This window comes from Rhinatrema bivittatum, chromosome 1, assembly GCF_901001135.1.
Source record: "Rhinatrema bivittatum chromosome 1, aRhiBiv1.1, whole genome shotgun sequence".
NCBI classification, from domain to species: Eukaryota; Metazoa; Chordata; class Amphibia; order Gymnophiona; family Rhinatrematidae; genus Rhinatrema; species Rhinatrema bivittatum.
In genome coordinates, this window is record NC_042615.1 from 723755116 (window position 1) to 723781635 (window position 26520).

General features: G+C 45.7%; 1 protein-coding gene across 11 annotated transcripts in view; it reads left to right on the forward strand.

Annotated features, from left to right (window-relative positions):
• The window catches only part of SLC38A9 (solute carrier family 38 member 9), a 218863-nt gene extending 194577 nt beyond the window's left edge, over nt 1–24286 (forward strand). For 9 of the 11 annotated variants that reach the window (XM_029577143.1, XM_029577180.1, XM_029577135.1 and 6 more), the window contains 4 exons: nt 412–525; nt 11952–12100; nt 20505–20594; nt 22756–24286. In XM_029577143.1, the coding sequence (XP_029433003.1) occupies nt 412–525; nt 11952–12100; nt 20505–20594; nt 22756–22921 (519 nt within the window). In that variant the 3' untranslated portion in view covers nt 22922–24286. The remainder of the gene's footprint in view (nt 1–411; nt 526–11951; nt 12101–20504; nt 20595–22755) is intronic. The other 2 variants (XM_029577187.1, XM_029577153.1) reach the window with 1 other exon arrangement.
• The last annotated feature ends 2234 nt before the right edge of the window (nt 24287–26520 follow it).

Consider the following 26520-nt stretch of genomic DNA (forward strand, 5'->3'; position numbering starts at 1 on the left):
TAAGTACCTGACTGAGTCTGGGTTATCAATCGCAGAACACTTAATACATTTTAGGAATGGGAATTTGAGAGTGGTAAATCTACCAATGAGACTATAACTTTCATGTTATAACTGGCTTCCTTCTCAAACAGTGAAAAGCTGGTACCTAGTTAAGTTGAAAGATGACCCGGACTCTATTAAATACAGTTGTCTTCTGACTTCCTGTCAGTTTTCTGTATGTGCTTATTCAAGAAAAGGCAACAATGAAAAAAAAAAAACACTTTTCTAACCCCCTCAACATGGAGAACACCTCTGTATTAGTGTATACAAACCTACCAGTGAATTCATTCTAAGGCATAAGTTTAGTATGCTACTGGCTGCTTTGAATGTTATTAGCACAAAACATATAATACTTTCATTATGTATTTTCAGGTCAGAGACCTTTCTATTGCCTATTTTCTGGTGGGATTAACATATCTCTATGTTGGTGCTATGATATTTGCTGCATTTCCTTCTCCCCCATTGTCCAAAGAGTGCATTCAACAGGTAAAAAAGTACATTATTTTATAGATAGTTTTACAACTGCACATAAAAATTGAATTCAAACCAGTTCTTTCAAAATAAATGTTCAAACTGGTCACATGTTCTGCTTGTGCCTGCCTCAGATTCTTCCAGCATGTCTGTGTTTGAATGCATCACATACTAGTTGCCTTGGTGTCTTTTCTGTCACAATACAGAAGAAGACTCATCAATGTTTTTACAAGTTGCCATCAATTTATCATTTAGGACCTTGTTCAAAAAATGTTCCTTATTCATAGAAACACTGAATATGAGGACCATAGGGCCTATCTAATCTAGCCTATTTAATTTCTATTGCAGTGCCATTAACTCCAGTCGATCTCTAGCTTTCTGTGTACTTTTTCACAACAAAGGATCCTCTGTGCTTTCTTGAATTGTATGCCCATGAAAAACTCTTTTTTTTTAATAAACCCCCTAGTATGACTGCACTATTGCAAAATATAATCACTTCCCGCTGCTTATATTTTGTCAGATATTTTGGTACCGCTATTTTTTAAGTGGGAACCACGGAGAGTTGGAAGAATACATTCAGTTTTACAGAAGACCAGATTGCGAACATAAAGAAACAGGCATCTTTATTTTCAGAAACCCTAGAGAACACTAATAGTGGCAGTTGGGATGAATATGCAAAACTTAACAAAAAATTGATAAGGACTCAGTTACACGGGGTCACATTGGTTGAATATGTAAAACATCAAATCATCCTACGAGGCTTAAGAATACAAAAAGAACCGATGTTATTCTCCGATGACATGGAATTTGTGGATACATGGATAGCGATCCTCAAATGTTCCCTGGACTTGATGTTATTAATTATCAATCGTGTACAGAAACATACAGAAGAGATCAGTACACAAATCCAGGAGACATTAGAAGCAATCAACAAATTTGAAGATTTTGATAAGAAACTTGATGAACATAAATGTTGGATCAATATCGGAACAACATAACTGCAAAGATCACAAAGTTTAAAAGCTCTGGTTACTTGGTAGAGATAGAATAGCCTTAGTCTGATAGGGTTTAAAAAAAAACAAAACACCAACTGAGAAGGAAGACGGACAGAGTCCTTCAGCCTCCCAGGGAGTTTGTCGGGTCCTGAGGGGACCATCCCCCCCCATGTTTTGAGGCAGCTGCAGTTAAGGGTCGAGGGCCCTTTTTTACCATTGTGAGGCAGCAATGCCTGGGGTGATACCGGGGAGCCCGGATCACTCACCCCAGCAAGCCAGCCTACAAGCAGGACCAGGATTTGATCGGGCAGGTGTGAAGTTTAAAAAAAAAAAAGAAGTTCTGCGGCTCAGGCTCTCCTTTACCTTTCTGCTGCGACTGAAGGGGTAGCGCTTCTTTTTTTGTTTACAGTTTTCGCTGCTTTTCTTTGTTGCCTCATGCCGAGATGAGCGTCGTGTCGCGCGTCTCTCCAGGGATAGTTTGTGCTCCGCTCGCCTCCCTGGAGGCGAGGGAACCTCCGCGGCGTTCAGGGAGGTAGTGCTGCGAGGGGCATCTGTTTTGCTCGCGTTCGGAAGCCTGCCGGCTCCCTCCCCCTGTGCATTCCCGCTAAGGGTGGAAAACGGCGCCATTTTAGGATCCTTTTCTTCAGTGGCACAGCTCACGATGGGAGAGGAGAATCTCCCGCCCCCGTTGTCTCCCTAGCAACCTGCTCCACGTCCTAAATCACTGATGCGTGCTGGCTCAAATACACAAGGAGATAATACTGGGACAGATTTGGAGGAATCTTCTTCATCATTTTCTTCAGAGTTTATTTTATTAATGCATAAGGCCTTTAAGGCCAGAAGGACCAGCAAAAAGCAGTCTGCTGAGAGGGCGGCTGTCTCTAATCCACCTTCCAAGGCCAAAAAGTGGCCCATGTCTGAGGGGATAGGGGGGTCCTCAAAAGCAAAGCGCCCTTTAAGGACCATGGTGCCACAGGATGACATGGACACGTCTTTGGATGCAGCGGATCCGGATGGGCCGGACCCTCCAGCCCAACCCCCGAGGGGGGTGGAGGGCGATGGCGACCAGCCCCAAGGTGCTGCTCGTGAATCCCAGGTCATCGAGAGAGACAACCCAAAGGTAGCCCTCTTATTTAGAAAGGAAGAGCTAGGTCCACTCATTCCCGCTATTTTGGGGGAATTGGGGATTAATGCTCCACAGGAAGAATCTTGCTTAGGTTCTATGGATCCTGTCTTATTGGGCCTGAGGGGTCTTCCTATGCCTTTCCCTTTCCATTTCTCAGCTACTGACCTGCTTTTCAGGGAATGGGACACCCCAGATTTGGGGTTGAAAGTCACCAAAGCGATGGTCAAGCTCTATCCTCTGCCGGAGGAAGCGTTGGAGATTTTTCGGGTTCCCAAGGTCGATGTGGCAGTGTCAGCGGTCACTAAGAAGACCACTATCCCAGTCACTGGATCGACAGCCCTTAAGGATTTGCAGGATCGAAAGCTGGAGCTGCGGCTTAAAAAGATCTTCGAGGTCTCAGCGCTGGGAGTCCAAGCAGCGATGTGTAGCAATTTTTCATTGAGAGTGGGCCTATGCTGGGTGCAACAGCTACAGGCCAATGACTCACTTTCTGAAGATGAAGCTCTTCAGGCAGGGCGACTTGAAGATGTCAATGCTTATAGTGCAGATGCCCAATATGACCTTTTACGGACATCTGCTAGGTCCTTGGTTTCCGCTGTCTCGGCGCGCAAATTGTTATGGCAGGAACTGGGCTGCAGATGTTTCTTCAAAATCCAAGTTGGGGTCCCTGCCTTTTAAGGGCAAACTCCTGTTTGGAAAGGAGCTGGAGGACATGATTCAGTCCTTGGGCGAGAATAAGATTCATCGACTGACTGAGGACAGACCATGGTCTAGAGCAGGGGTGGGCAATTAATTTTCCCATGGGGCCGCATGAGAAATTGGGATGGTTTTAGAGGGCCGGACTAATATAATTAACTCAGTTCTCAATAGCCCTACTTATGAAAAGACAGCAGTTTACCACCAATGTATGTCCTCTGAGAAAACACAACAAATAAGACCGATACAAACGCTTACATGCTAGCAAAATATCTCATCTCGGTAACAGACACAGAACCGACCTAACATACTCCCAGGATCTGTAGTAATGCACATAAACTAATCCGCACACAGTTACACCCGTATTATGGAGTACACTCAAAAAGTAGCAACCCTATCTATGAAAAGGCAACACTACAAATATTACATCAGACCCTAAACACCAATACACCTCTTATTAGGAAAACAGAACTAACAAGCAGCTATAGATCCCCAAACAGAAATAATTGTAAAACTATACTAATAAGCAGAATAAATGTTTCTAAACAGCTATGAACAGAATAACATCCAACAATTAAAAACTCATAAAAACTATTAAACATTCTCCAAACACCAATAAAATATTTCAAAAAAGCAGACATCACACAATTAAAATGGCAGTCAAGAAAAATAAACTTAAAGCCACCTTTACTTACCCCCTCCAGCAGCTCTCCTACTCCCCTTCCCTGCAGGCCATGGCACACACCAGAAGCAGCAGTAGAAGCTAAGCTCTATACTTATGGTCCTCTTCCTTAGTGCCCATGTCTCTCACACACACACCATACCAGTCATGCCCCCATGACCAGTTTCGGTCTCTCACACACCAATCATCTCCCAAACAGTCTTTGGCACACACACACCAGTCACCTTCCTGAACAGTTTCTCTCATGCCATACACACACACACACACACACACACACACACACACACACAGGCTTCCCACTCCCGTGTTCTACTTGCATATATGGTCTTCTCACTCTCATAATCACTTTCTCTGTCTCTCTCACACACACACACACACACTCACTCACCAGTCTCTCACTCCCATGCTTGTTCTCTCCACATGCAAAGGCTTCTCATTCCCAAAATCACTTTCTTTCTCTCTCTCTCACACACACACACACCAGTCTCTCACTCCCATGTTCTCTTTCAGATATACCGGCTTCTCCCTCCCATGATGTCTCACACACACCCGGGTTTCTCACTCCCATGCTCACTCTTCACATGCACAGGCTTCTCATTCCCATAATCACTTTTTCTCTCTCTCTCTCACACACACACACACACACACACACACCAGTCACCTGATCTCGCTCATGCATACACACACACACAGGCTTCCCACTCCCAAGTTCTCTTTCAGATATACAGGCTTCTCCCTCCCATGCTGTGTCTCACACACACCCAGGTTTCTCACTCTCATGCTCACTCTCTTCACATGCACAGGCTTCTCATTCCCATAATCACTTTCTCTCTGTTACACACACACCAGTCTCTCTCATTTCCATGCTCACTCTCCACGTGCACAGGCTTCTCATTCCCTGAATCACATTCTCTCACATTCACACACACCAGTCTTTTCTCTCACACACACAGTCACCTTACCAAGCAGTCTCTCTCTCTCATGCACACTCACCCAGGTTTCTCACTCCCACAACTCCAGGCTTCTTATGCTCATGCTTTCCCACATACCCAGACTTCTCACTTCCATGCTTTTTCTCTCACACACATCAGTCACCTCCCTGACTAATGCCTCACACTCTCACATACACATCAGTCATCTCCCTGAGCAATCACTTTCATTGTCTCTCACATACACACACATCAGCTCTCTGACCACTCAATCACACACAGGCTGGCTGGCTGCTTCTCACTCTCTCTTACTCACTTCCTCTTCCCCCTACATATGTCACGGAGTTTTTTGCCGGTCCGCAGCGCGCGCTCCCGGTCTCTCCCGCTGCCGTTGCCGCTGGGCTGTCAGCACGTTCAAGCCCAGTGGGAACGGCAGCGGTGTTGGAAGAAGCTGTGGCACCCGCGGCTGGCCTTTTCTTCTTCCCGCGCCCCCCTCCCGTGACCCGAAACAGGAAGTGATACACGGAGCGGTGCGCGGGAAGGAGAAAGAGCCGTGCCGCGTCGGCTGCAGCGTCGGTCCCCGAGCAATTGAACCAGCCGGCAATCGAGAAAGGAGTCAGCAGCATGAGCCCCCGCAGGCCAAGAAAGAAGAATCCCTTCGGCCGCGGGAGGCTCATGCTGCTGACTCTTCTCGATTGCCGGCTGGTTCAATTGCTCGGGGGCCGATGCTGCAGCCAACGCGGCACGGCTCTTTCTCCTTCCCGCGCACCGCTCCGTGTATCACTTCCTGTTTCAGGTCACGGGAGGGGGGGGGCAGGCGCGGGAAGAAGAAAAGGCCAGCCGCGGGTGCCACAGCTTCTTCCAACACCGCTGCCATTTCCACTGGGCTTGAACGTGCTGACAGCCCAGCGGCAATGGCAGCGGGAGAGACCGGGAGCGCGCGCCACGGACCGGCAAAAAACTCCGTGACATATGTAGGAAAGAAACTCGAGCGAAGACACGCTGCCCGATTGGCCGGTGCTGGGCAAGGCTTGCCCAGCACCGGCCAATCGGACAGCGTGTCTTCGCTCGAGTCACTCCCCCCCCCCCCCCCCCCGGACACTGTAAAAAAAAAAAAACCAGTTCATTCTCCGCTCCCTCTCTCCCCGATTGGCCGGCCAATCGGGGAGCGAGGGAGCGGAGAATGAACTGCTGCCTTCCCTCTGCAAGGGAAGGCAGCAGTGCCTCATTCCCCGTCTGCTCTCAGCAGTGGGCGGGCCGGATTCAGACCGTAGGCGGGCCGGATTCAGCCCGCGGGCCGCCCCTTGCCCAGGTCTGGTCTAGAGGATCCTTTTCTTCTAGATCTCGCTTTCGTGGGAATCGAAGGCCACGAGAGCCCCGAAGCTCTTCTTCCTCCTTTCGGCAGAATTCTGGCAGACATCAGTCGTGGTCTCAGTCCTTTTGTGGACGGCGCTTCATTAGGCCTGGTAACACACAGTCCACACAGGAAGGTAAACCTTCACAATGATGGGCGGCCGGTCCATTCTTCGGTTCCAGTCGTCAGGGACAGACTGTCTCTGTTTTACGAGGAGTTGGACCAACCTCACTTCGGACCAGTGGGTTCTATCTGTGATAAGACACGGCTACGCTTTAGATTTTGCATGTCGACTCCATCCTCAGTTCCTGGTCTCCCCATGCGGCTATGCAGCAAAACAGTGGGCAGTAAAGGAGATGTTACAGCGCCTTCTTGACCTCTGAGCTATCACGCTGGTGCCTCCGATGGAACAACAAAAAGGACACTATTCCATCTACTTTGTGGTACCAAAGAAGGAAGGGACCTTCCGGCCCATTCTTGATTTAAAGCGGGTTAAAAAATGTCTTCGGATCCCCTACTTCTGCATGGAGACACTGCGGGCGGTCAGTCATTGCTTCAGTTTGACAGGGGGAGTTCCTATCATCCCTGGATCTGACGAAGGCGTATTTACACATTGCCGTCCGAGCTGACCACCAGAAGTTCCTAAGGTTTTTGATCCTAGGGCGTCTTATCAGTTTCAGGCTCTGCCATTCGGCCTTGCCACAGCACTCAGAACGTTCATCAAGATAATGGTGGTGGTGGCAGCGCAGCTCTGCAAGGGAAAGATTGTTGGTACATCCGTACTTGGACGATTGGCTAATTCGAGCGAAGTCGGAGGTGATTTGCCACTCAGCAATACACAGAGTGCTTCAGCTATTAGAGCACTCGGGTGGGTTGTCAACCTTGCCAAGCGTCGTCTAACTCCCTCCCAGTCTTTGGAGTTCCTGGGGGCTCTATTCGATACACAGCAGGGCAGAGTGTTTCTGACGACCGAACGCATCCTCAAGCTACAAAGTCAAATTCAAGTCTTGTTGTCCAAGCATCCTCCAAAAGTCTGGGACTACTTGCGGGTCCTGGGATCCATGATGTCTACTCTGGAACTGGTTCCATGGGCCTTCGCGCACATGCGGCCTTTACAATCAGCGTTGCTTTCCAGGTGGAATCCCGTTTCCGAACAATTTCATCTACCCCTGCCTCTGAGGGAATCTGCACGGTTCAGTCTAGATTGGTGGCTACTCTCCAACAACTTGAGTCACGGGGTTCCCTTTGTGATTCCGGAGAGGACGGCGGTCACCACGGATGCGAGTCTTTCCGGTTGGGGAGAAGTTTGTCTCGGGAAGTCCGTGCAGGGCCAATGGTCCCAGGAGGGAGTCTCAGTGGTCCATCAGTCGTCTGGAGATGAGAGCAGTACGTCTAGAGTTGCAAGCCTTTTGTCCGATCCTCAAAGGGAAGTCGGTCAGGGTGCTGTCTGACAATGCGACCACTGTGGCTTACATCAATCGCCAAGGAAGGACAAAAAGCCAGCCAGTGGCGCCGGAAGCTCACTAATTGATCAGTTGGGCAAGCACAACCTGGTCAGCATAGCTCTACGTGTTCCGCCTTGGCCTCTCATAGGCAAAGTGCTCAGGTGAATAGAACTTCACCCGGCAGAAGTAATTCTGGTGGCTCCCGAATGGCCACACCCCCCATGGTTTGCGGATCTGGTCAATCTAGCAGTGGCGGGTCCTCTGCAGTTTCCGGAGCTTCCGGACCTGCTGCACCAGGGGCCTGTCTGTTTCGACCTGGCCAATCGCTTCTCTCTAGCGAAGCAGCAGCTGAAGGGCAGGGGGGTATTTGGACGCGGTGGTGGCTACACTTTTGAGGTCACATAAAACTTCCACTTCCCTGTCTTATGTCCAGGTATGGAGGATCTTCAAGTCTTGGTGTGTCGAGCGAAGGATTCTTCCTACCCAAGCGTCGGTGCTAGATATTGTGTTTCCTTCAAGCTGGGTTAGCTAAGGGCTTATCGTGTAGTTCCTTGAGGGTACAGGTAGCAGCTCTTGGTTGTTTACGCGGTTCCGTACATGGGGTAGCGTTAGCCGCGCATCCTGATGTTTCTCGTTTCCTTTGGGGGGCGAAGCATTTACATCCACCGGTGAGACATCCTTGTCCATCCTAGAACTTAAAATTAGTTCTTTCGGCTTTGTGTGCGGCACCTTTTGAGCCTTTGAAGCAAGCAAAGTTGAAAGACCTCATGTTGAAGGTGGTGTTTCTAGTGGCGATTTCCCCTGCTCGTAGAGTGTCCGAGCTTCAGGCTTTATCATGCAGGGAACCTTTCTTAAGGATTTCAGATTCTGGAGTGTCTTTACGAACAGTTCCTTCCTTTCTTCCAAAGGTAGTTTCTTCCTTTCATTTGAATCAATCCGTGGAGCTCCCATCCTTTTCAGAACTGGACCGGTCGGATCCCCTTTTTAAGGACTTAAAGAAGTTAGATGTTCGCAGGGCTTTACTGTGTTATCTGGAAGTTACCATCAGCTTTCGGGTCTCGGATCATCTCTTTGTACTCTGGAGTAGTCCAAAAAGGGGTAAATTGGCGTCTAAGACTAAGTTAGCCCAATGCTGAATTGGTAGCCCCTTTCAGCCATATTTGCTACGTGGTAGGCCCTTACCGGTGGGGCTTAGGGCACATTCTACCCGTTCTCATGCGGCTTCTTGGGCGGAATGCCAACAGATTTCACCGCAGGAGATTTGCAGAGCGGCTACATGGAAATCCTTGCATACCTTTGTGAGGCATTACCGGCTGGATGTCCATGCCCCAGGCAAAGGGGGATTTGGAAAAGGGGTGCCGGATTCCACCCCAGGTAAGGAACACTGTGGTACAACCCAGGAGTCTGGACTGATCCGGGTACTTACCTGATAATTTTCGTTCCTGTAGTACCACGGATCAGTCCAGAGTCCCGCCTGTTTGTTTTTCTGCATAGAGGTAATGGAGAATCCGCTCATTCTGTATTTATTTCGGGTCTGCAGATCAATCTTTTCACCCTGTTTAATGGGTTTGGTTCACAGTTGGGGTTAGTGATCTGGTTTGAGTTTACGGTTTCTGTGTATATATATATATAGTTTGGTTTTGATCCATTCTGCTTTGACACTGAGTAATACTGGCAGACTGTGGGTGGCACCTTGGCATATATGGTAGAGTCTGACAAAACTTTCTCTGTCTCCATCTACTGGAGGGGAGGCAAAACCCACGAGTCTGGACTGATCTGTGGTACTACAGGAACGAAAATTATCAGGTAAGAACCAGTTTTCTTATTAGACGGATTATGTAATAGTTATCCATCTAAATGGCTTACCCATCTATATTTAGTCCTTATCTGGCTAAATTCTAGTCAGGTAACTAATTACGTGGTTAAAACTTAGCCAGATAAGAAGGTGGCGTTCCAGGGGCGGGTGGGAGTGGTTTCAGGGCAGTCCAGAGTTAGCTGCATAAGTTATGCAGCTAATTCCAATATTTATAGTTAGCTGCTTAACCAATGCGGCTAACTCTGGTCGACCCGTAGGAAAGCTGGGTATATTCAGCAGCCCAGCTGCACCGGATATGTTTATCCGGCTAACTAGCTGAGCCGCAAGGCGGCTGACAATGGACCTCTGTGTACAAAATAAAACCTTAGTCTTGAAGGCATTTAAACTTAAGTGTATAATAAATTTACGTGCACTAAATCTAGGCACCTAAGTCCCAAATAAGCTTTTGAAAATGTAAAGCCATTACATATTAATCAAAATGATAGTTAAAATATAAATTATAATTCATTAAATAAAAAAAAACAAACCTATGGTTGGCTCACTGGCTTAGTGGAAGATCCCCAGTTTGATCTCCCAGTCAGGTTTTCCAGTCCCCAGGTCAGCTATGACTGGGCTGCTGTGGAGGGGAATGGAGGGGAGAGAATCCTAGTCGTTGCTTCAGAGTGACACCTATTGGCCAGTTTCGGAACAAGTCCCGGTGCATGGCCCCAAGCCCAGGACTGTCACTACAGTAAGTGGACTAGATGCGATGTGGTGGATATACAGTAGAGGGAAAAAATCGCTGGGAAGTTACGAATGAAGGCTCATGGCATCAGATCTCAGCCTGTCTCCGTCTGAGCTGGAAGTACAAAGAAGAGGGAGGAAAGTGCCAGGTCAAAAAAAAAAAAGCAAACTACCCTACTTGCAGTCATATCATTAAGAAGGCTGTAGTAAACCCCTCAGCTGCTGGCATATTCAGGTGGTGCCTCTTTGGGGGTTACTGTGACTAATTGCATAGTAAAGAAGGGCGTGTTTTCAGTGTGATGATGCCACATAAAGACTTTCAGCTGAAATTGTTGTCTCTAGACAGTTCGCACAAAGGCACAGCCCTCCAAATCTTAAAAATCCTTCAAAGCAAGCAAAGATGGAACAAGAAAAGTAGATACCAGCATTGTCAAGCAAGCCTTGGTTTTATTCTTCAAAATATCTTAGAGTTTGACAAGGTTGCCACTCTTCCATTAATCTGAAAAACAGATGTTAGATTTATTTGTTGCCAGTGTTTTTTGTAAGTTAGTCATTTCTGTACATTTGTAGTGTGGCAGCCACTTGGCATAATTAGGGCTTCTGACAAGGTTTTCACCAGTAAACACTGATACTCCCCCCCCCCCCCCCCCCCCACGCAATAAAAATAGTGTTTGCTGGATAAACACCTCTTCCTTTTGTACTCTTACATATCGTAAAGGCTCTCCACACACTTTGTGAGCCTTTTCCTTGCCGACGACTCAGTTTTAGAAATGTATGTATTTAATTCAGCTTGAAATGGTAGCCAGCAATAGTAACTGCACTACAAAAACACTGATGAACACCGATTTTCTGTACTTTCGCTGGACCCCTGATTAACTGAACATGTCATGTAGTGCTTATAGAAAGGTTTAGTGCTTATAGAAAGGTTTAGTACCAGTAGTAGAAAATACATTTATACCTAAGCATAGAAGCCTTAGATGTACTGCAGTTCATTTTGATTCCAATATTAAGATTTGAGTTGGTCCTCATTTAATGGCATCATCAAACTGGTTATACTGAAGAGGTACTAAATATAGAAGCTAGCACATTTAAAAAATAAAAAAGACTGGGTCCCTTTTTCAGGTTATATTTAAAGAGGAAAGGGGAAGCCTGACCAAGGACAGAGATATTTCAGATTATGCAGTTCTGGGCACCCTGTAATGACTGAGTGATGGAACAGCCACAAGATAATTTGTGAATAATGCACTGAAAAATAGAGAATCTGGGAGCTATGCTAAGGATATGAAAGAGATTCAGCGTTTTCTTTCCTTAATACAAATAATATTTAACAGCATACCTCTGCGAATAAAAGTTATATACTTGTTAGCCTACAATTGGCAGTGAGGCCGTGAGTATTCCCACCAGTGCAGATGTGTATGTCAGTCTTTGCTCCAGCGTTCCTCAGCTCATTAGCTTGAGGAGAACCAAAGGTGGTCCCCAGAACAGGTCTTCTGTGTGCCTTAAAGCTTTAACCTATTCCATCCGCAAAACTGTTTGACATGAAATGAGAGCTTCCCTGGGATAACCTTAATTTACAAACATTTATGATGGTATAAAGTTAAGTACAATTACTGGTGAAAGAAACATAGAATTGTTACCATTAGTAAGAGCTGATGTTTTTTATTTCCTACTTTAGAATTTCCTAGACAATTTTCCTAGCAATGATGTCATGTCCTTTGTTGCAAGGATCTTCCTGCTCTTCCAAATGATAACTGTTTACCCCTTGCTCTGTTACCTCATGCGAGTCCAGCTGTTGGGACATGTCTTTGGGAAAACTTATCCCAGGTAAAGACTGCTTTTTTACAGGTTTATGTAAAATACGTACCAGTTCCCAATTTGCTGCATTTAAATTCATTATGGGACTCCCTTCCACCAGTCACAGTACAGCTATAGATGTCATTACATTATGATAGGAATACTGATAGCTCATAGGGCATGTTTTTGTTTAAGACTAGGACAACAGTGTTTTACTCCCATTTTACAGAGACAATTGTAGAACCCATGTCATTCAAGTACTGTGCATGATTAAGCAGCCGGAAATCAAATGTCCAAGGTTGCTGCTGGTTATTTGTTCCTACTTCAGGGTTTACAGGTAACAGTAAGAAAAAGAACCTGTTTTTGAGCATGGTAAACTGCAAGATTCCCCTAGCTGTGATGATTCTGGCGGGTTTGGAAACTACTGTGTATGTGCAGCCCACAGGAGGTCCAGAATAATACGTGAAAAGCAACCGATGAAAGGGTACGCTGTGTTAAAGGGCATTCCTCCTAAATGACATGACGTGACATGTTCCTGTCCTTTGAAAATAGAGTTATCCCAGGACAAGCAGGATGCTAGTCCTCACATATGGGTGACATCAGTAATGGAGCCCTATGTACGGAAAACTTCTGTAAAAGTTTCTATGAAACTTTTGACTGGCACCAGAGTGCCTACTGAGCATGCCCAGCATGTCATGATATTCCCTGCCACAGGGGTCTCCCTTTAGTCTTCTTTTTTCCGCGAAGCAATTAGCCTCGCGGTTATCAGGAGTCCTGTGGGATTCTCCACATATTTTTCCTTACGGAAAGCTTCAAAAACTTCAACCGCAAAGGGTCTCCCTTAGTTTAGTCATCGCGGTGAGTTTTTACCGTTCTCGCGGTTCCATTCCGTTTTTTGATTAAAAACAAAATTTACCTGAGTCCTAGGCCGTCGACGGCTGTCCGGCCACAAAATGGCTACAGGTTTTAAAAAATGTCCGAAATGCGCGAGAAATATGTCTATTACAGACCCTCACCAAGACTGTGTACTTTGCCTTGGTGAAGGTCATGATGTAAAAAATTGTCCCTTATGCGCTACGATGACCTCGAAAGGTCGACGTCTACGGATGGACAAAATGGAGCAACTATTCAAGATACAGCTGATTACTGCTCCGTCTACTTCCACACAATCGTCTCCGGCTGGGGCGATTAGGAAAGTAGTATTGAAGAAACGTCACTCAGGTGAGTCGGGAGACGCTCCCTTTTCCTCCCCCTCGCCATCGTCCAGAGCGTCCACATCGAGTAGCGAAAAAGGGCGCGAAAAAGATAAACATCGCCATCGGCATCGCAGGCCGCAAACAGCAACCACCGCTCCGATACCCGGCGAGCCATCGACGGAGGACGGGGCACCGAGTAAGAAAGCTCGGCTCCAAAGTAAGCCTTCCGAGCCACCGACAGGCCAACCCTCGCCGATTCCGGCGGAAGGAATCGTACCTCCTCAGGGCCCTGAGGTCGTACTACTGTCGCCGCCACCGCCTCCCCCCATGGGTGCTCTGTTCGCATCATCCATGCGGGCGGAACTTGACAGTTACATACGTCAAGCGGTTAAGGATGCCTTTATCGAGGCGATGCCACGGCCTGCCACTCCGGTTCTGCCATCGACACCGGTCATAGGAGGATCTCCGGTTCCATCACCGATTCCTTCACTACCGATGCCAAGGAAATCACCGCTCTCCTCGATGGCGCCGATTCCATTACCGGTTCTACCTAGGCCGCAACCACCGGATCCAGCACTGCCGATTCCCCGGTTACCATCGATTCCACCACGGCCATCGACCCCGATGGCACCCTCGATGCCTTTTCAAGAGTCCATTTTTCAACCATTAATGGACAAGCTGGACTCACTAATACATTGCTTCTCATCTTTACCACAACCTATAGATGTAGATGACAGTCAAGAGCCAATACCAGGTCCCTCGGGTGTCCCGCCACCCCTCAGACCTCAAACTCCACTATCCGAAATGCCAGCTAAGCCTACTAGGCCGTTGGAGCACCCTCTGGATGATAGTGACCAAGAATTCTCCTCGGATGAAGACCTTCTTTCTGAGCCTTCTCCCCCAGAAGATAGAAGAAAGTCACCACCGGAGGATCTCTCTTTCTCCAACTTTATTAAGGAAATGTCTCAAACAATTCCTTTCTCTCTCATTTCTGAAGTAGACAGCAGGCAAAGAACTTTGGAGGTGCTTCAATTCGTGGACCCTCCCAAGGAAATTCTTGCGATTCCTGTTCATGAAGTTTTACAAGAACTTATGTACAGGATATGGGAACACCCTGGGTCGGTGGCAGCTGTTAATAAGCGGGCGGATGCCACTTACCTAGTACAACCCATCCCGGGGTTCCAAAAAACTCAACTGCCGCACCAATCAGTGGTGGTCGAGTCGGCCCAAAAGAAGGCCAAAAGATTAAAGCAACACGCCTCCATACCTCCTGGAAAGGATAACAGGTTCTTGGACAATCTTGGTCGAAAAATCTTCCAAGCTGCTATGCTGGTATCTAGGATAAATTCATACCAGCTTTTTATGAACCAATACCAGCGTGACCTATGGAAGCAAGTTGAATCCCTGTCTCAGCAGTTACCTGACCATCTTCAGGAAGGATTTCAAACCCTCATACATAAGGGCCTAGAGGCAGGGAAACACGAGGTTCGGGCCACGTATGATTCATTCGAGACAGCCTCCAGATTGTCTGCAGCTGGAATAACAGCGAGAAGATGGGCCTGGCTTAAATCTTCAGAGCTCAGACCAGAGGTACAGGAGCGCTTGGCGGACCTGCCTTGCTTAGGGGAGAACCTCTTTGGCGATAAGGTCAAGGAGGCGGTGGCCACCATCAAAGACCATACAGAAACCCTAAAACAGCTTTCTCAGCTGCCACAAGAGGTACATCAACCTTCAAGGAGGCCTCCAAGAAGGGAACAAAGAAAGCCATATTACCGCCCTAGGCGGTATTATCCACCAGTAGCCAGGCCCAGACAACAAAGACCTGCTCAACGGTCTCAGCCTCGCCAAAGACCTGCTAGGCCTCAACAACCTCCGCCTGCGGCGTCCACTTCCGGATTTTGAAGTACAACCAGAGGGCATGAGTCATTCTCAAAATCCTTATCCACAAGTACCGGTTGGAGGCCGAGTTGCTCACCATCTTCAAACTTGGACCTCCATCACTACAGACCAATGGGTACTCTCAATCATATCTCAGGGGTACCACTTGGACTTCCTCACTGTACCAAAAGACAATCCCCCTATTCCGTCTTGGACAGTGTCTCATCATTACACAATCCTGCAAGCAGAATTATCTACCCTCCTGACTGCCAGGGCCATCGAAAGAGTTCCCAGGCCTCAGTGGGGCACAGGATTCTACTCCCGATATTTCCTCATTCCAAAGAAAACCGGGGGTCTACGTCCTATCCTGGACCTAAGAAATCTCAACAAATTTTTAAAGAAGGAAAAATTCAGGATGGTGTCCTTAGGCACCATGCTACCTCTTCTTCAAAAAGGAGATTGGCTCTGCTCTCTGGATCTTCAAGACGCTTACGCTCACATTCCCATTTTTCCACCTCATCGACAGTTCCTACGATTTCTGGTACAAGGTCAACACTTCCAATACAGGGTGCTACCTTTCGGCCTTGCCTCAGCACCTCGAGTGTTCACAAAATGTCTAGCAGTAGCGGTGGCACATCTTCACAAGCAACAAGTGCATGTGTTCCCCTACTTGGACGATTGGCTCATCAAGAGTCATACACAGAGCGGAGCTGTCACTTCTCTCCATCTCACAATAAGATTGCTTCACTCCTTGGGATTTCTCATCAGTTACGACAAATCCCATCTCACACCATCTCACCAGTTGCAGTTCATAGGTGCAGATCTCAACACCATCACAGCAAAGGCCTTTCTTCCGAAAGACCGGGCTCAATCCCTCGTTCTCCTAGTACATTCTATTCGCAATCAATATACAGTCACAGCTCATCAGTGCCTCACCCTACTCGGGCACATGGCCTCAACAGTTCACGTCACTCCCATGGCCAGACTGACCATGCGACTAATGCAATGGACACTCAAATCTCAATGGATTCAAGCCATTCAACCACTCACATCCAGATAACACCAGAGCTGAAGTCTTCCCTTCTCTGGTGGACATCACCAATCAACTTGCTCAAAGGCCTACCTTTCCAACAACCAGTTCCACAAGTGACTATAACTACAGATGCGTCCACCTTGGGATGGGGAGCGCACATTGCTCATCTGAAAACACAGGGCAAGTGGACAAAGCAAGAAGCCTCCTTTCAGATAAATTTCCTGGAGCTTCGAGCTATACGCTATGCTCTATGTGCATTCAAGGACTGCCTTTCACACAAGACTGTTCTGATCCAAACGGACAACACAGTAGCCATGTGGTATATCAACAAGCAGGGTGGTACGGGCTCGTACCTCCTTTGTCAGGAAGCAGCTCAAATATGGGACTGGGCCCTAACACACTCCATTCTACTACGGGCCACCTACCTAGCAGGCATCCACAACACAGTAGCGGATCGCCTCAGCCGTCACTTTCAACCACACGAGTGGTCCGTCGACCCAGCGATAGCAACCAAGATATTTCAACGCTGGGGTCAACCAACAATAGATCTCTTTGCGTCACATCTGAACTACAAAGTGAACAATTACTGCTCTCTCCTCTTCCGGCAGAACAGCTTACCAAAGGACGCGTTTGCCCGCCATTGGAACTCAGGCCTGTTATACGCGTATCCACCAATACCGCTCATAACCAAAACATTAGTAAAGCTACAACAGGACAAGGGGTCCATGATACTCATAGCCCCATATTGGCCTCGACAAGTATGGTTCCCCACACTGCTAGATCTCTCAGTCAGGGATCCAATTCGCCTGGGAGTAGCTCCCAATCTCATAACTCAGGAACAGGGTCAGTTGCGCCATCCCAACCTTCAATCCCTGTCCCTGACAGCATGGATGTTGAAAGCTTGATCTTACAACCATTCAACCTTTCAACCACTATATCTCAGGTACTAATAGCTGCACGTAAACCTTCCACTAGAAAAAATTATTCCTACAAATGGAAAAGGTTTACGTTATGGTGCACTCAGAAAGAATTAGATCCTTTCACTTGCTCCACTACCTCGCTACTAGATTACCTTTACCATCTCTCAGACTCTGGTCTTAAGACGTCATCTGTAAGGGTACACTTAAGTGCAATCTCAGCTTATCATAACAAGCTAGGAGATGCGCCTGTCTCCACACAACCTCTCGTCAGTAAATTCATGAGAGGCCTAACTCATATTAAACCTCCAGTTCATTCCCCAAGCATTCAATGGGACCTGAACGTAGTCTTAACCAGGCTTATGCGTTCTCCCTTTGAACCCATAAATACCTGTGACCTTAAATTCCTTACTTGGAAAACGGTATTTCTCATAGCCATTACATCAGCTAGAAGGGTCAGTGAACTACAGGCACTAGTAACTTACGAACCCTTCACGAAGTTCCTTCATGACAGAGTAGTCCTCCGTACACATCCAAAATTCCTTCCTAAGGTTGTCACGGAATTTCATTTAAACCAAACAATAGTTTTACCTACATTCTTTCCTAGGCCTCACTCTCACCAGGGAGAGAGAGCCTTACACACTTTGGACTGTAAACGTGCGTTATCCTTCTATTTAAACCGCACTACAGCCCAAAGAAAATCAAATCAGCTGTTTGTATCCTATGATCCAAACAAACCAGGTAAAGCAGTGGGTAAGCATACTCTGTCAAACTGGCTAGCAGATTGCATACAATTTTGTTATGAAAAAGCAGGCCTTACTCTCCAAGGGCGAGTAAACGCACATTCAGTCAGAGCAATGTCAACCTCAGTAGCACACCTTCGCTCTGTACCTATTCTGGACATTTGTAAAGCAGCAACATGGAGTTCTCTTCACACCTTTGCAGCTCACTACTGTCTAGACAAAGAGGGAAGACAAGATTCAGCATATGGACAATCTGTTTTAAAGAACTTGTTTCCAGTTTAATCCCAACTCCTTCTACATCCAACCTGCTGTGATCTTCGGCTGATTCATTTCAACAACACTACATCACTGTTGCTTCAGCACAAAATGAATCAGCCTCTAGCTTGCTAATCACCCATATGTGAGGACTAGCATCCTGCTTGTCCTGGGATAAAGCAAAATTGCTTACCTTGTAATAGGTGTTATCCCAGGACAGCAGGATGTAGTCCTCACGAAACCCACCCGCCACCCCGCGGAGTTGGGTCCGATACGTTTTATTATTTTATTTTTGGCTAACGCTATTTGCTACAAACAAAGACTAAAGGGAGACCCCTGTGGCAGGGAATATCATGACATGCTGGGCATGCTCAGTAGGCACTCTGGTGCCAGTCAAAAGTTTCATAGAAACTTTTACAGAAGTTTTCCGTACATAGGGCTCCATTACTGATGTCACCCATATGTGAGGACTACATCCTGCTGTCCTGGGATAACACCTATTACAAGGTAAGCAATTTTGCTATACACCCCATTAATTCCAGAGAGAAGCTTAGTTAATGACGATGTCCTGGTTTTATTGGTTTTAGCCAAAACTCAGTGTGTGAGAACGTCATGGTAATGACATTCCCAAGAAAAACTGTCACAAGGTAAACTTAGTGATCCAGAGAGCAGTCAGCTGGCACTTTGAGCTGTACAGTTCTTTCACTGGAGTAACATGGTAATCTGTGTATAAATAGCCAGGAGCCATCCTCACCTTATTGCTTTGATCCTTTTAATGCAACTGCATCATTGTTCCCCGCTTAAACAGCAGGGGGATAAGAGGAATTTTATTTAGATGACAACAGAGGGCCCTGATTTCCATGGGCTGGGATACTGTTATGCTGACGTAAGGGAAAAAGCACAGGATTGCTTCTATGGCCAAATCCTAAAGGAAATGAAGACAGCGTGCATGGGGGTAACTTGCTGGTGCGGCGTTTACTACCCTTAACCAAATAAACCTTGATACTTATGATGCCACTCCAACATTGCTCTCTGCTTCAACGGCAAGAGAAAAGGGGAATTGGATTTAGATATCAACCATCAAAGGCCCTGACTTTTACGGTCTGAGGAACTGCTGAGCATGGGGGTAACCAGCACAATGCAGTGGTTACTGCCCTTAACAAAAGGCCTGGGATTACTACCCTTAACCAATAAGCCTTGATGCAACTGCAACATTGCTCTCTGCTTTGAAAGAGGGGGCTGGGGGCTGAAAGGAAAGAGAAATTATTTGGATTCAGGGACATCCCATATGAGCCATGACTTTTTTACAGTCTGGGGTACTGATGAGCAGACATTAAGGAAAAAAACAGAACTTCTTCTACGGCCAAGTTCATAAGCAAAGCACCTCAAGCAGCACTGACTGATACATGAGGGTAACCTGCACGGCAGATACTACCATGGGAAACTTGCTGGGCAGACGGGATGAACATGGGTCCTTTTCTCCCGTCATTTCTATGTTTCTGTTATTACAGAGTTTGCATTTGTCTTTAACTATTGTAACATGTAAATACATTAAAATTCACCTACTCAGCTATCTTACAGAAAAGAAATGGGGGTTTTTTTTTTTGTTTGTTTGTTTCAGATATGTTTATTGATTTTTCATAGCTCCTTGATACAAGTAGGAATTTACTTGGATTTGAGACTTACCCACCTTTTGGTTTGGCAATGATACCCTTTTATCAAATAGTAGGCATAATTGCATGGTGTTCCCTTCCTCTTCAGGATTCAGTGCTTCTGAATAATAATACATTTCCATTGCAGACTACTAATCACCTGAATGGTCACAGTCTCAGATAAAGTAACCTAACAAATATAAAAGGAATCTCTTATCAAATGAAAGCCCTCCTGCACACACCTGCTAGGGAAATAAATGTAGCCCCACCTTTCCTGCCCGGGTGGGGCCATAAAGGAATTTGTTTCTCTTCGGGGCTGGAACCTCTCACCGGCCGGCCCTTTCACATTCCCTCTTACTCCCAGGGCCGGATCCTTTGTAGGTGGGGGGGATAGACACGCTTCCAGAGCCCAGTGTGTGCCAGGGGTGACCTTTTTCCACATTCCTCTGTAGTTCTTTGTGTTCTCTTGGGGAGGATACTTATCCTTGAGCTGGGTGTAGTGAGTGCAAAATAAATACTTTGGAGTCACTGAGTTAGTGTCCAAAATTAAATGACCTTCACTGTTAAACCACACACTGAGTATGAGCTCAGTTTAATTTATGGTTTGCCGTCCTCTTGGTGCGACCTGAAGCAACTTGCAAAACATTGCAAAAGCACGCAGCAGGTATTATCAAAACAAATCGTAAGACTATGGAGGCTGCAGTATATGTGTTTTGTTGTTGATGGTGCTTTTGTCATTTTTTTTATCTCCTCTTTGCAGCATTTTCCATGTATTGGCTCTTAATGTAGCAGTGGTGGGAGCTGGAGTTTTAATGGCTAGATTCAACCCTAATATTGGAGGTATTATAAGGTATAAATTGTATTCATTTTTATATAGCATTTTCAGAATCTTTTATCCGAGAACAACTTCACAGAAGATCAGATTTTCTTGTTTGCTTTTGTATAATTTTATTTTGGTTTTAGTTTCCTCCTACTCAAGCCTCCAGCTCAGTCAGAATTTGCAGCAGAATTGGTATATGTTCAACTGTCTATTGTTAAGTAAGCTCTTTAAGGAAGACATTTATAGTAATACAATTGTCACCATCGTGCAGAACTCACTATATGAACAACTGTCGTTTCATTCTTCTCCACTTCACTACATAAGGCCCGCCTTCTCCCTCCATCATGTTGATGTCAGGTAGCTCCTGCCTGATCAACAGTTCTGCTGCCAGATGTTCTTCTAGGTCTTAAGCATATCCAGAGACGCACGAGGTAACCGCGATAGACAATTGTGCATACAGCGAGCGCTGCACAATACTGACAATTGTGCTATTTTACGTTCCTTCCCCAAAGATGATAGACAGTTGTACATGTAACAATTTTGCTGCAAAAAGTGCCTGACCCAAAGAGCTTACATAATGATAAATGGTTGCACATAACACAATTTGGCGTCTCTGATTTGGGAATCCCTGGGTAGAATCCCTCTGGCTCAGGGGTCCTGGGGCAGAGGATTTCTGACTCAGGGTCCTGGACTTAGGTACCCCCAAAGCAAATCCTGTCTCTTTAGGTTTTGAAATTTAATACCTGGGTAAGAAGTGTAGTAGTGAAAACTCACATTTCTGGGCCTAGTATTAATCTATGGTGCTGTGTCACTATGGTCCCAACATGGGATACCGAGGAGCGGTGGCCTACTGTGGACCTGGGAGACCCAAGTCCATGACCCTGCACTCAGGAAATCTAGGTTCAGAACCACGTTGGCACAGAACTGTAGATCAACACTAGTCCTAAAAATGTGAGTTAATTTTCCTCTACCTCTGACCCATGAGTTAACTTTCCAGCATTAAGAAAACACGAATTAAGCCTTCAAGGCATTAATGCACCTCCCTGCAAGGGGCAGCAATAACTAATGCCTTCGTTAACATGGGATTTACATGGAGTGTACTAATTGTTGTATATGCTTTAACTCCTGTTTGTATGTACAGACATTGTGTGCACTAAAATCCTTATTAAACCATGAGTAAAGTTGTGCACAGAAAAGAGAATAAATAGGTACACTCAGTCTACCACACCTTATGACATTGGCCTCTGATAGCAGCAGCAGGAATGGCTTTTGTTTGCTTGGCATGTTAGCAGTCAGTATCTCACTGAGGTAGAGAAATGTAAATAAGAGTTATACTTCTTGTTTCTTTACACACATGAATGCCTTTTACTCCAATACAGCCCAAAACTCACTATTATATTGCAGTAACATTGTGGATCTATATAGTGAACACTGTTTGTTTCCTTATAAGTTGAATAAAGACTGGCTATGCAGTAAACTCACTTATCATACTGCACTTTCATTGCCTTAGCCATGCTTTATCCATCTAATGAGATCAAATATAAGCAGGCAGATCTCTCCAAGAAGTAAAGTTTACTATTTGTTTATACAAGATCAGAGGGAAGCTTGTGCTGCTCAGGATATCCACCTTGGCAGATATGTTGGAACAGATGCAGTTACTAAGCAACTGGAGCACTCTTTGCTAAATAAAATGTCTCATGCACATCCAAGTCCTTTGCAGGAAGGAGGAAGAGGATGAAAATAGTAAAAACTGACAAAAACACAAGGGATCTGATTCTATGATCAGGTATCCTTCCACCCTCCCTTTCCAAGTAAGAAAAATTCATCTATATGAGTGAGGCTTGGCTCTATTAATAGTGCTGAGCTCTAACAGAAAACAGCCAGTTTGGGCCCTTAACCAGTCAGGTAATCAGGATATCTCTAATATGCTTTTGGTAGATTTGCATGTTCACTGCCAAACTTGTATGCAGATCTATTTTATGCCTATTCATTAAGGTTATCCTGAAAATCTGAATGGTTAGTGGCCCACGAGGAACAAAGTTGCCCAGCCCAACAAGACCCATTCAGTCTGCCCAATTCAATTCCTGTTATATTGTTTTAGGTCCCAAGTGCTAGTGTTAGTAAATGGTATTTCTAAAGGCAGGACTGTATCAGACACAGGGAAGTAACACAGGTCTGTATTTCTTTGCAGATATTCAGGAGCTACCTGTGGTCTTGCCTTGGTCTTTGTTTATCCAGCTCTCATCCACCTGATTTCTCTGTACCGTACTGGAACACTAAAGTGGCCAACGCTGGTCTTTCACGTCTTCCTTATGGTTCTCGGGCTGGCGAATCTCATCTCACAGTTTTTCATGTGACAATAGCAGTGTTCCCATGTTTTTGCTCATGACTTTCAGCTGTACACTCAGGTCGTTTTTTTATGAGGGTGGGTTTCTGATTATTGTTCCGGTTCTATTCCTGATGATCTCCCATTCACTTCTGCATATCTTTTTGTGGAGCCTCAAGACATCTCCATGTTGGACTGGCAGGAACAGTGCTCCTCTGAAAATTAATACAGCACAATAGAGAAAAGAGATTCCTAACACTAAGTGAAATGCTGCCGTTGGTTAAATGTTTTTCAGAGGCCTGGGAAATGGAATATAGAGTGTGCAAACAAATATTTGTACTGTAGCACCAGTTGCTCAGGGCCTGCGCCATAGCTTGACTGCTGGCTACCTCACTGCAGTGCAGGAAAGCCATGCAAGTGTCACTGAGGGCAGCTATCACTGGAGGGGTAATACAGAGCAGCACAAGACTGGGAAGAAACAGTCTGCCCAGTCGTCCCCCAGCAAGGGGGAATCTTGGTCACAAGGCAGTTACTCAAAGGAGGCTATGGGTAGGGAACAAAGCATAACAATAGGGGGGGGGAGGGGGCTTTGTTGTGGTTTGTTTTTTTTAATTAAAAATAGTTAAAACAGCAAATAGTGTTTAATTTGTAATTTGCTGAGAACTTAATAAAGATGTTCAGAAGTAGAAACACTCTGTTTCCAGAACCAGTGCTGCTTTGTTTCCAAAGCCAACTAGTTCCACATTCTAGGAATGTACCAAGAAAACTGAAGCTGCCTCTTTCTTTAGTTGGACCTGTAACCTCACGTTTATAATGCAGAGATCCAGCGGAATCCTGGACTGTTACTCTTGGCAGTTTGATATTTGAAGCTGCTACTTGATAGCAATGGAGAAACGTATTTACATATTGTTTTATTCTAATGAACTGACTGTACACAATGATATGCTTCTTCGTATATAGATGTAATAAGCAGGCATGTCTAAAATTGTACACAGCTGCATGCATTTTGATCTGATTTGAGTTAGAAGTGAAAATGTGGCAGAATGATTTCTTAAATCTCTGTACAGTGCTTTTGGAAGAATCTCCTTTGGTTTCAGGTAGTTAGGAAGGGAGGGTGTGAACTAGTGGTTAAACTAAAACAAAAAACAGGGGAGATCCTGAGCATTGTTAACTACAGTTCTGACCCTCTATGATCCTGAGCAAATCCCTTCATCTGCCAGTGCCTCCAATTAGCTAGCATTGCATTGACCAAGAATAATGTTCCTTCTTAGTTTCCCCTGGGAAGATGTTATGAAGTACAGGTACCAAAATATATTTATGAAGTATTGTAATGCATACTGAGAATATAGTTTGCATGGAAGGTGCTTTATACAAAGAAATAAATTCAGCAATTTATCTGAAATAATGGCTTGAAAGAGGCTGTATTTATTATGATTCTTGGGGTTCTGCTGAAATGAAATCTTTAATAATTGTTATTCATGATAGCCTTATAATTGTACTGCTGCTGACTGGTTCACAGTCGTCATCTTCATAAATTCTATGTCATGTCCATACGTAATAAGATAGAAGTAAGGCCATTTTTTGATTGTAAGATCTTCAGCCACTTGTAGAATTTGTATGAGTTTGATAGTGTAAAAGTCTCAATAGTGGCTTACAGATAGCTAGGAAATGTTTGTGAGGGAAGAGAGGGAAAGATGATTGAGTTATTGCAGCATCTGAGAACACACACTGACATGCAGTAAGGACAACCATGGGAATAAGTTACAAAGGAGCAGGAGGGTCCAAAACAGGCTGGGTGTGATGGTACCACATAGGTAATAGATGCAGTGGCCAAGTTTCCTGGGTCCTTCCATGAATGACACACATGAAAGCAGAATATTTTTCTTTTGACTCAGTTTTCTCATGCTCTATTGGGCTACCTTCTCAGTCATAACCTGCCTCTATTGAACTATGATGCTAAAAACAGATTAGTTTTAACCTAGTGATGATGTGTTGTTGCAGTAGTAATCCTGCTCAGTACTAGAAGAACTGCAGATTCAGACATCTTCTGTATGTGCTTGGCTGAGGAGCTAATTGGGCAAAGCTACCATCTGAGGAATTATGACTGAACACCTCCCTAAATGTAATATCACAGTGCAGCAGAGCCTCAGTTGCCTTTCCAATGAGTAATGCTGCTTGCCTTGGTGCCACACTGCATACAAGAGGAGGCTGCCTTTCTCACATAGTACACTGCACTTTCATGAGGATCCTGGAGCTCAATCATTTGTAGATTGCCTCCAAGGCACCCCATTTCCTAGCCAGCCCTATAGGCATAAGTTAGACCCAGGAATTGAACCCAGGTCTTCTAAGCTGGCCCCTAAAGACAGAGCTGCATATGTAAGTATAGGCATGGACATGCCTTCATGAAGCCCTTATATGGGGCCAGGACAAGCAGGATGGTAGTCCTCACATATGGGTGACATCACAGGATGGAGCCCAATCACGGAACACTTTTGTCAAAGTTTCTAGAACTTTGACTGGCCCCTACTGGGCATGCCCAGCATGGCACTAACCCTGCAGCCAGCAGGGGTCCCTCTTCAGTCTTATTTTTTCTGCGCAGCAGTAGCCACGCGGTTAAGGAGCTCTGCAAGGATTCCTGACAGGAATTTCCTCACGGAATTAATTAAAGTTAATTGCCCCATAGGCGTCCCTCCGTTAACTTTTTCAGTCCACGGTACTCCGGTCAGTTTTTACCCATTTTCCGTCGATTACCGTCGAGTTTGGCCCTCGCGGCCTACTGGCCGTCGACCGTACCGTGGCTCAATTTTTCTATGGCCATGGCGTCGGAGTTCCGTCGGTGTCCAGACTGTACTCGTACTATGTCCATTACAGACCCGCATAAAGTCTGTGTAATGTGTCTTGGACGAGAGCTCGATGTCTTGACCTGCACCAAATGTGCCCTAATGACACCAAAAGGTCACAAGGCCAGAATGGAGAAGATGGGACTTCTCTTTCATGCTCAAACCCCGACTCCGTCCATTGCATCGTCATCTGAACCGGCACCATCAACATTGCGTCAGCATAAGAACATAAGAAAATGCCATACTGGGTCAGACCAAGGGTCCATGAAGCCCAGCATCCTGTTTCCAACAGTGGCCAATCCAGGCCATAAGAACCTGGCAAGTACCCAAAAACTAAGTCTATTCCATGTAACCATTGCTAATGGCAGTGGCTATTCTCTAAGTGAACTTAATAGCAGGTAATGGACTTCTCCTCCAAGAACTTATCCAATCCTTTTTTAAACACAGCTATACTAACTGCACGAACCACATTCTCTGGCAACAAATTCCAGAGTTTAATTGTGCGTTGAGTAAAAAAGAACTTTCTCCAATTAGTTTTAAATGTGCCCCATGCTAACTGCATGGACTGCCCCCTAGTCTTTCTACTATCCGAAAGAGTAAATAACCGATTCACATCTACCCGTTCTAGACCTCTCATGATTTTAAACACCTCTATCATATCCCCCCTCAGTCGTCTCTTCTCCAAGCTAAAAAGTCCTAACCTCTTTAGTCTATCCTCATAGGGGAGTTGTTCCATTCCCCTTATCATTTTGGTAGCCCTTCTCTGTACCTTCTCCATCGCAATTATATC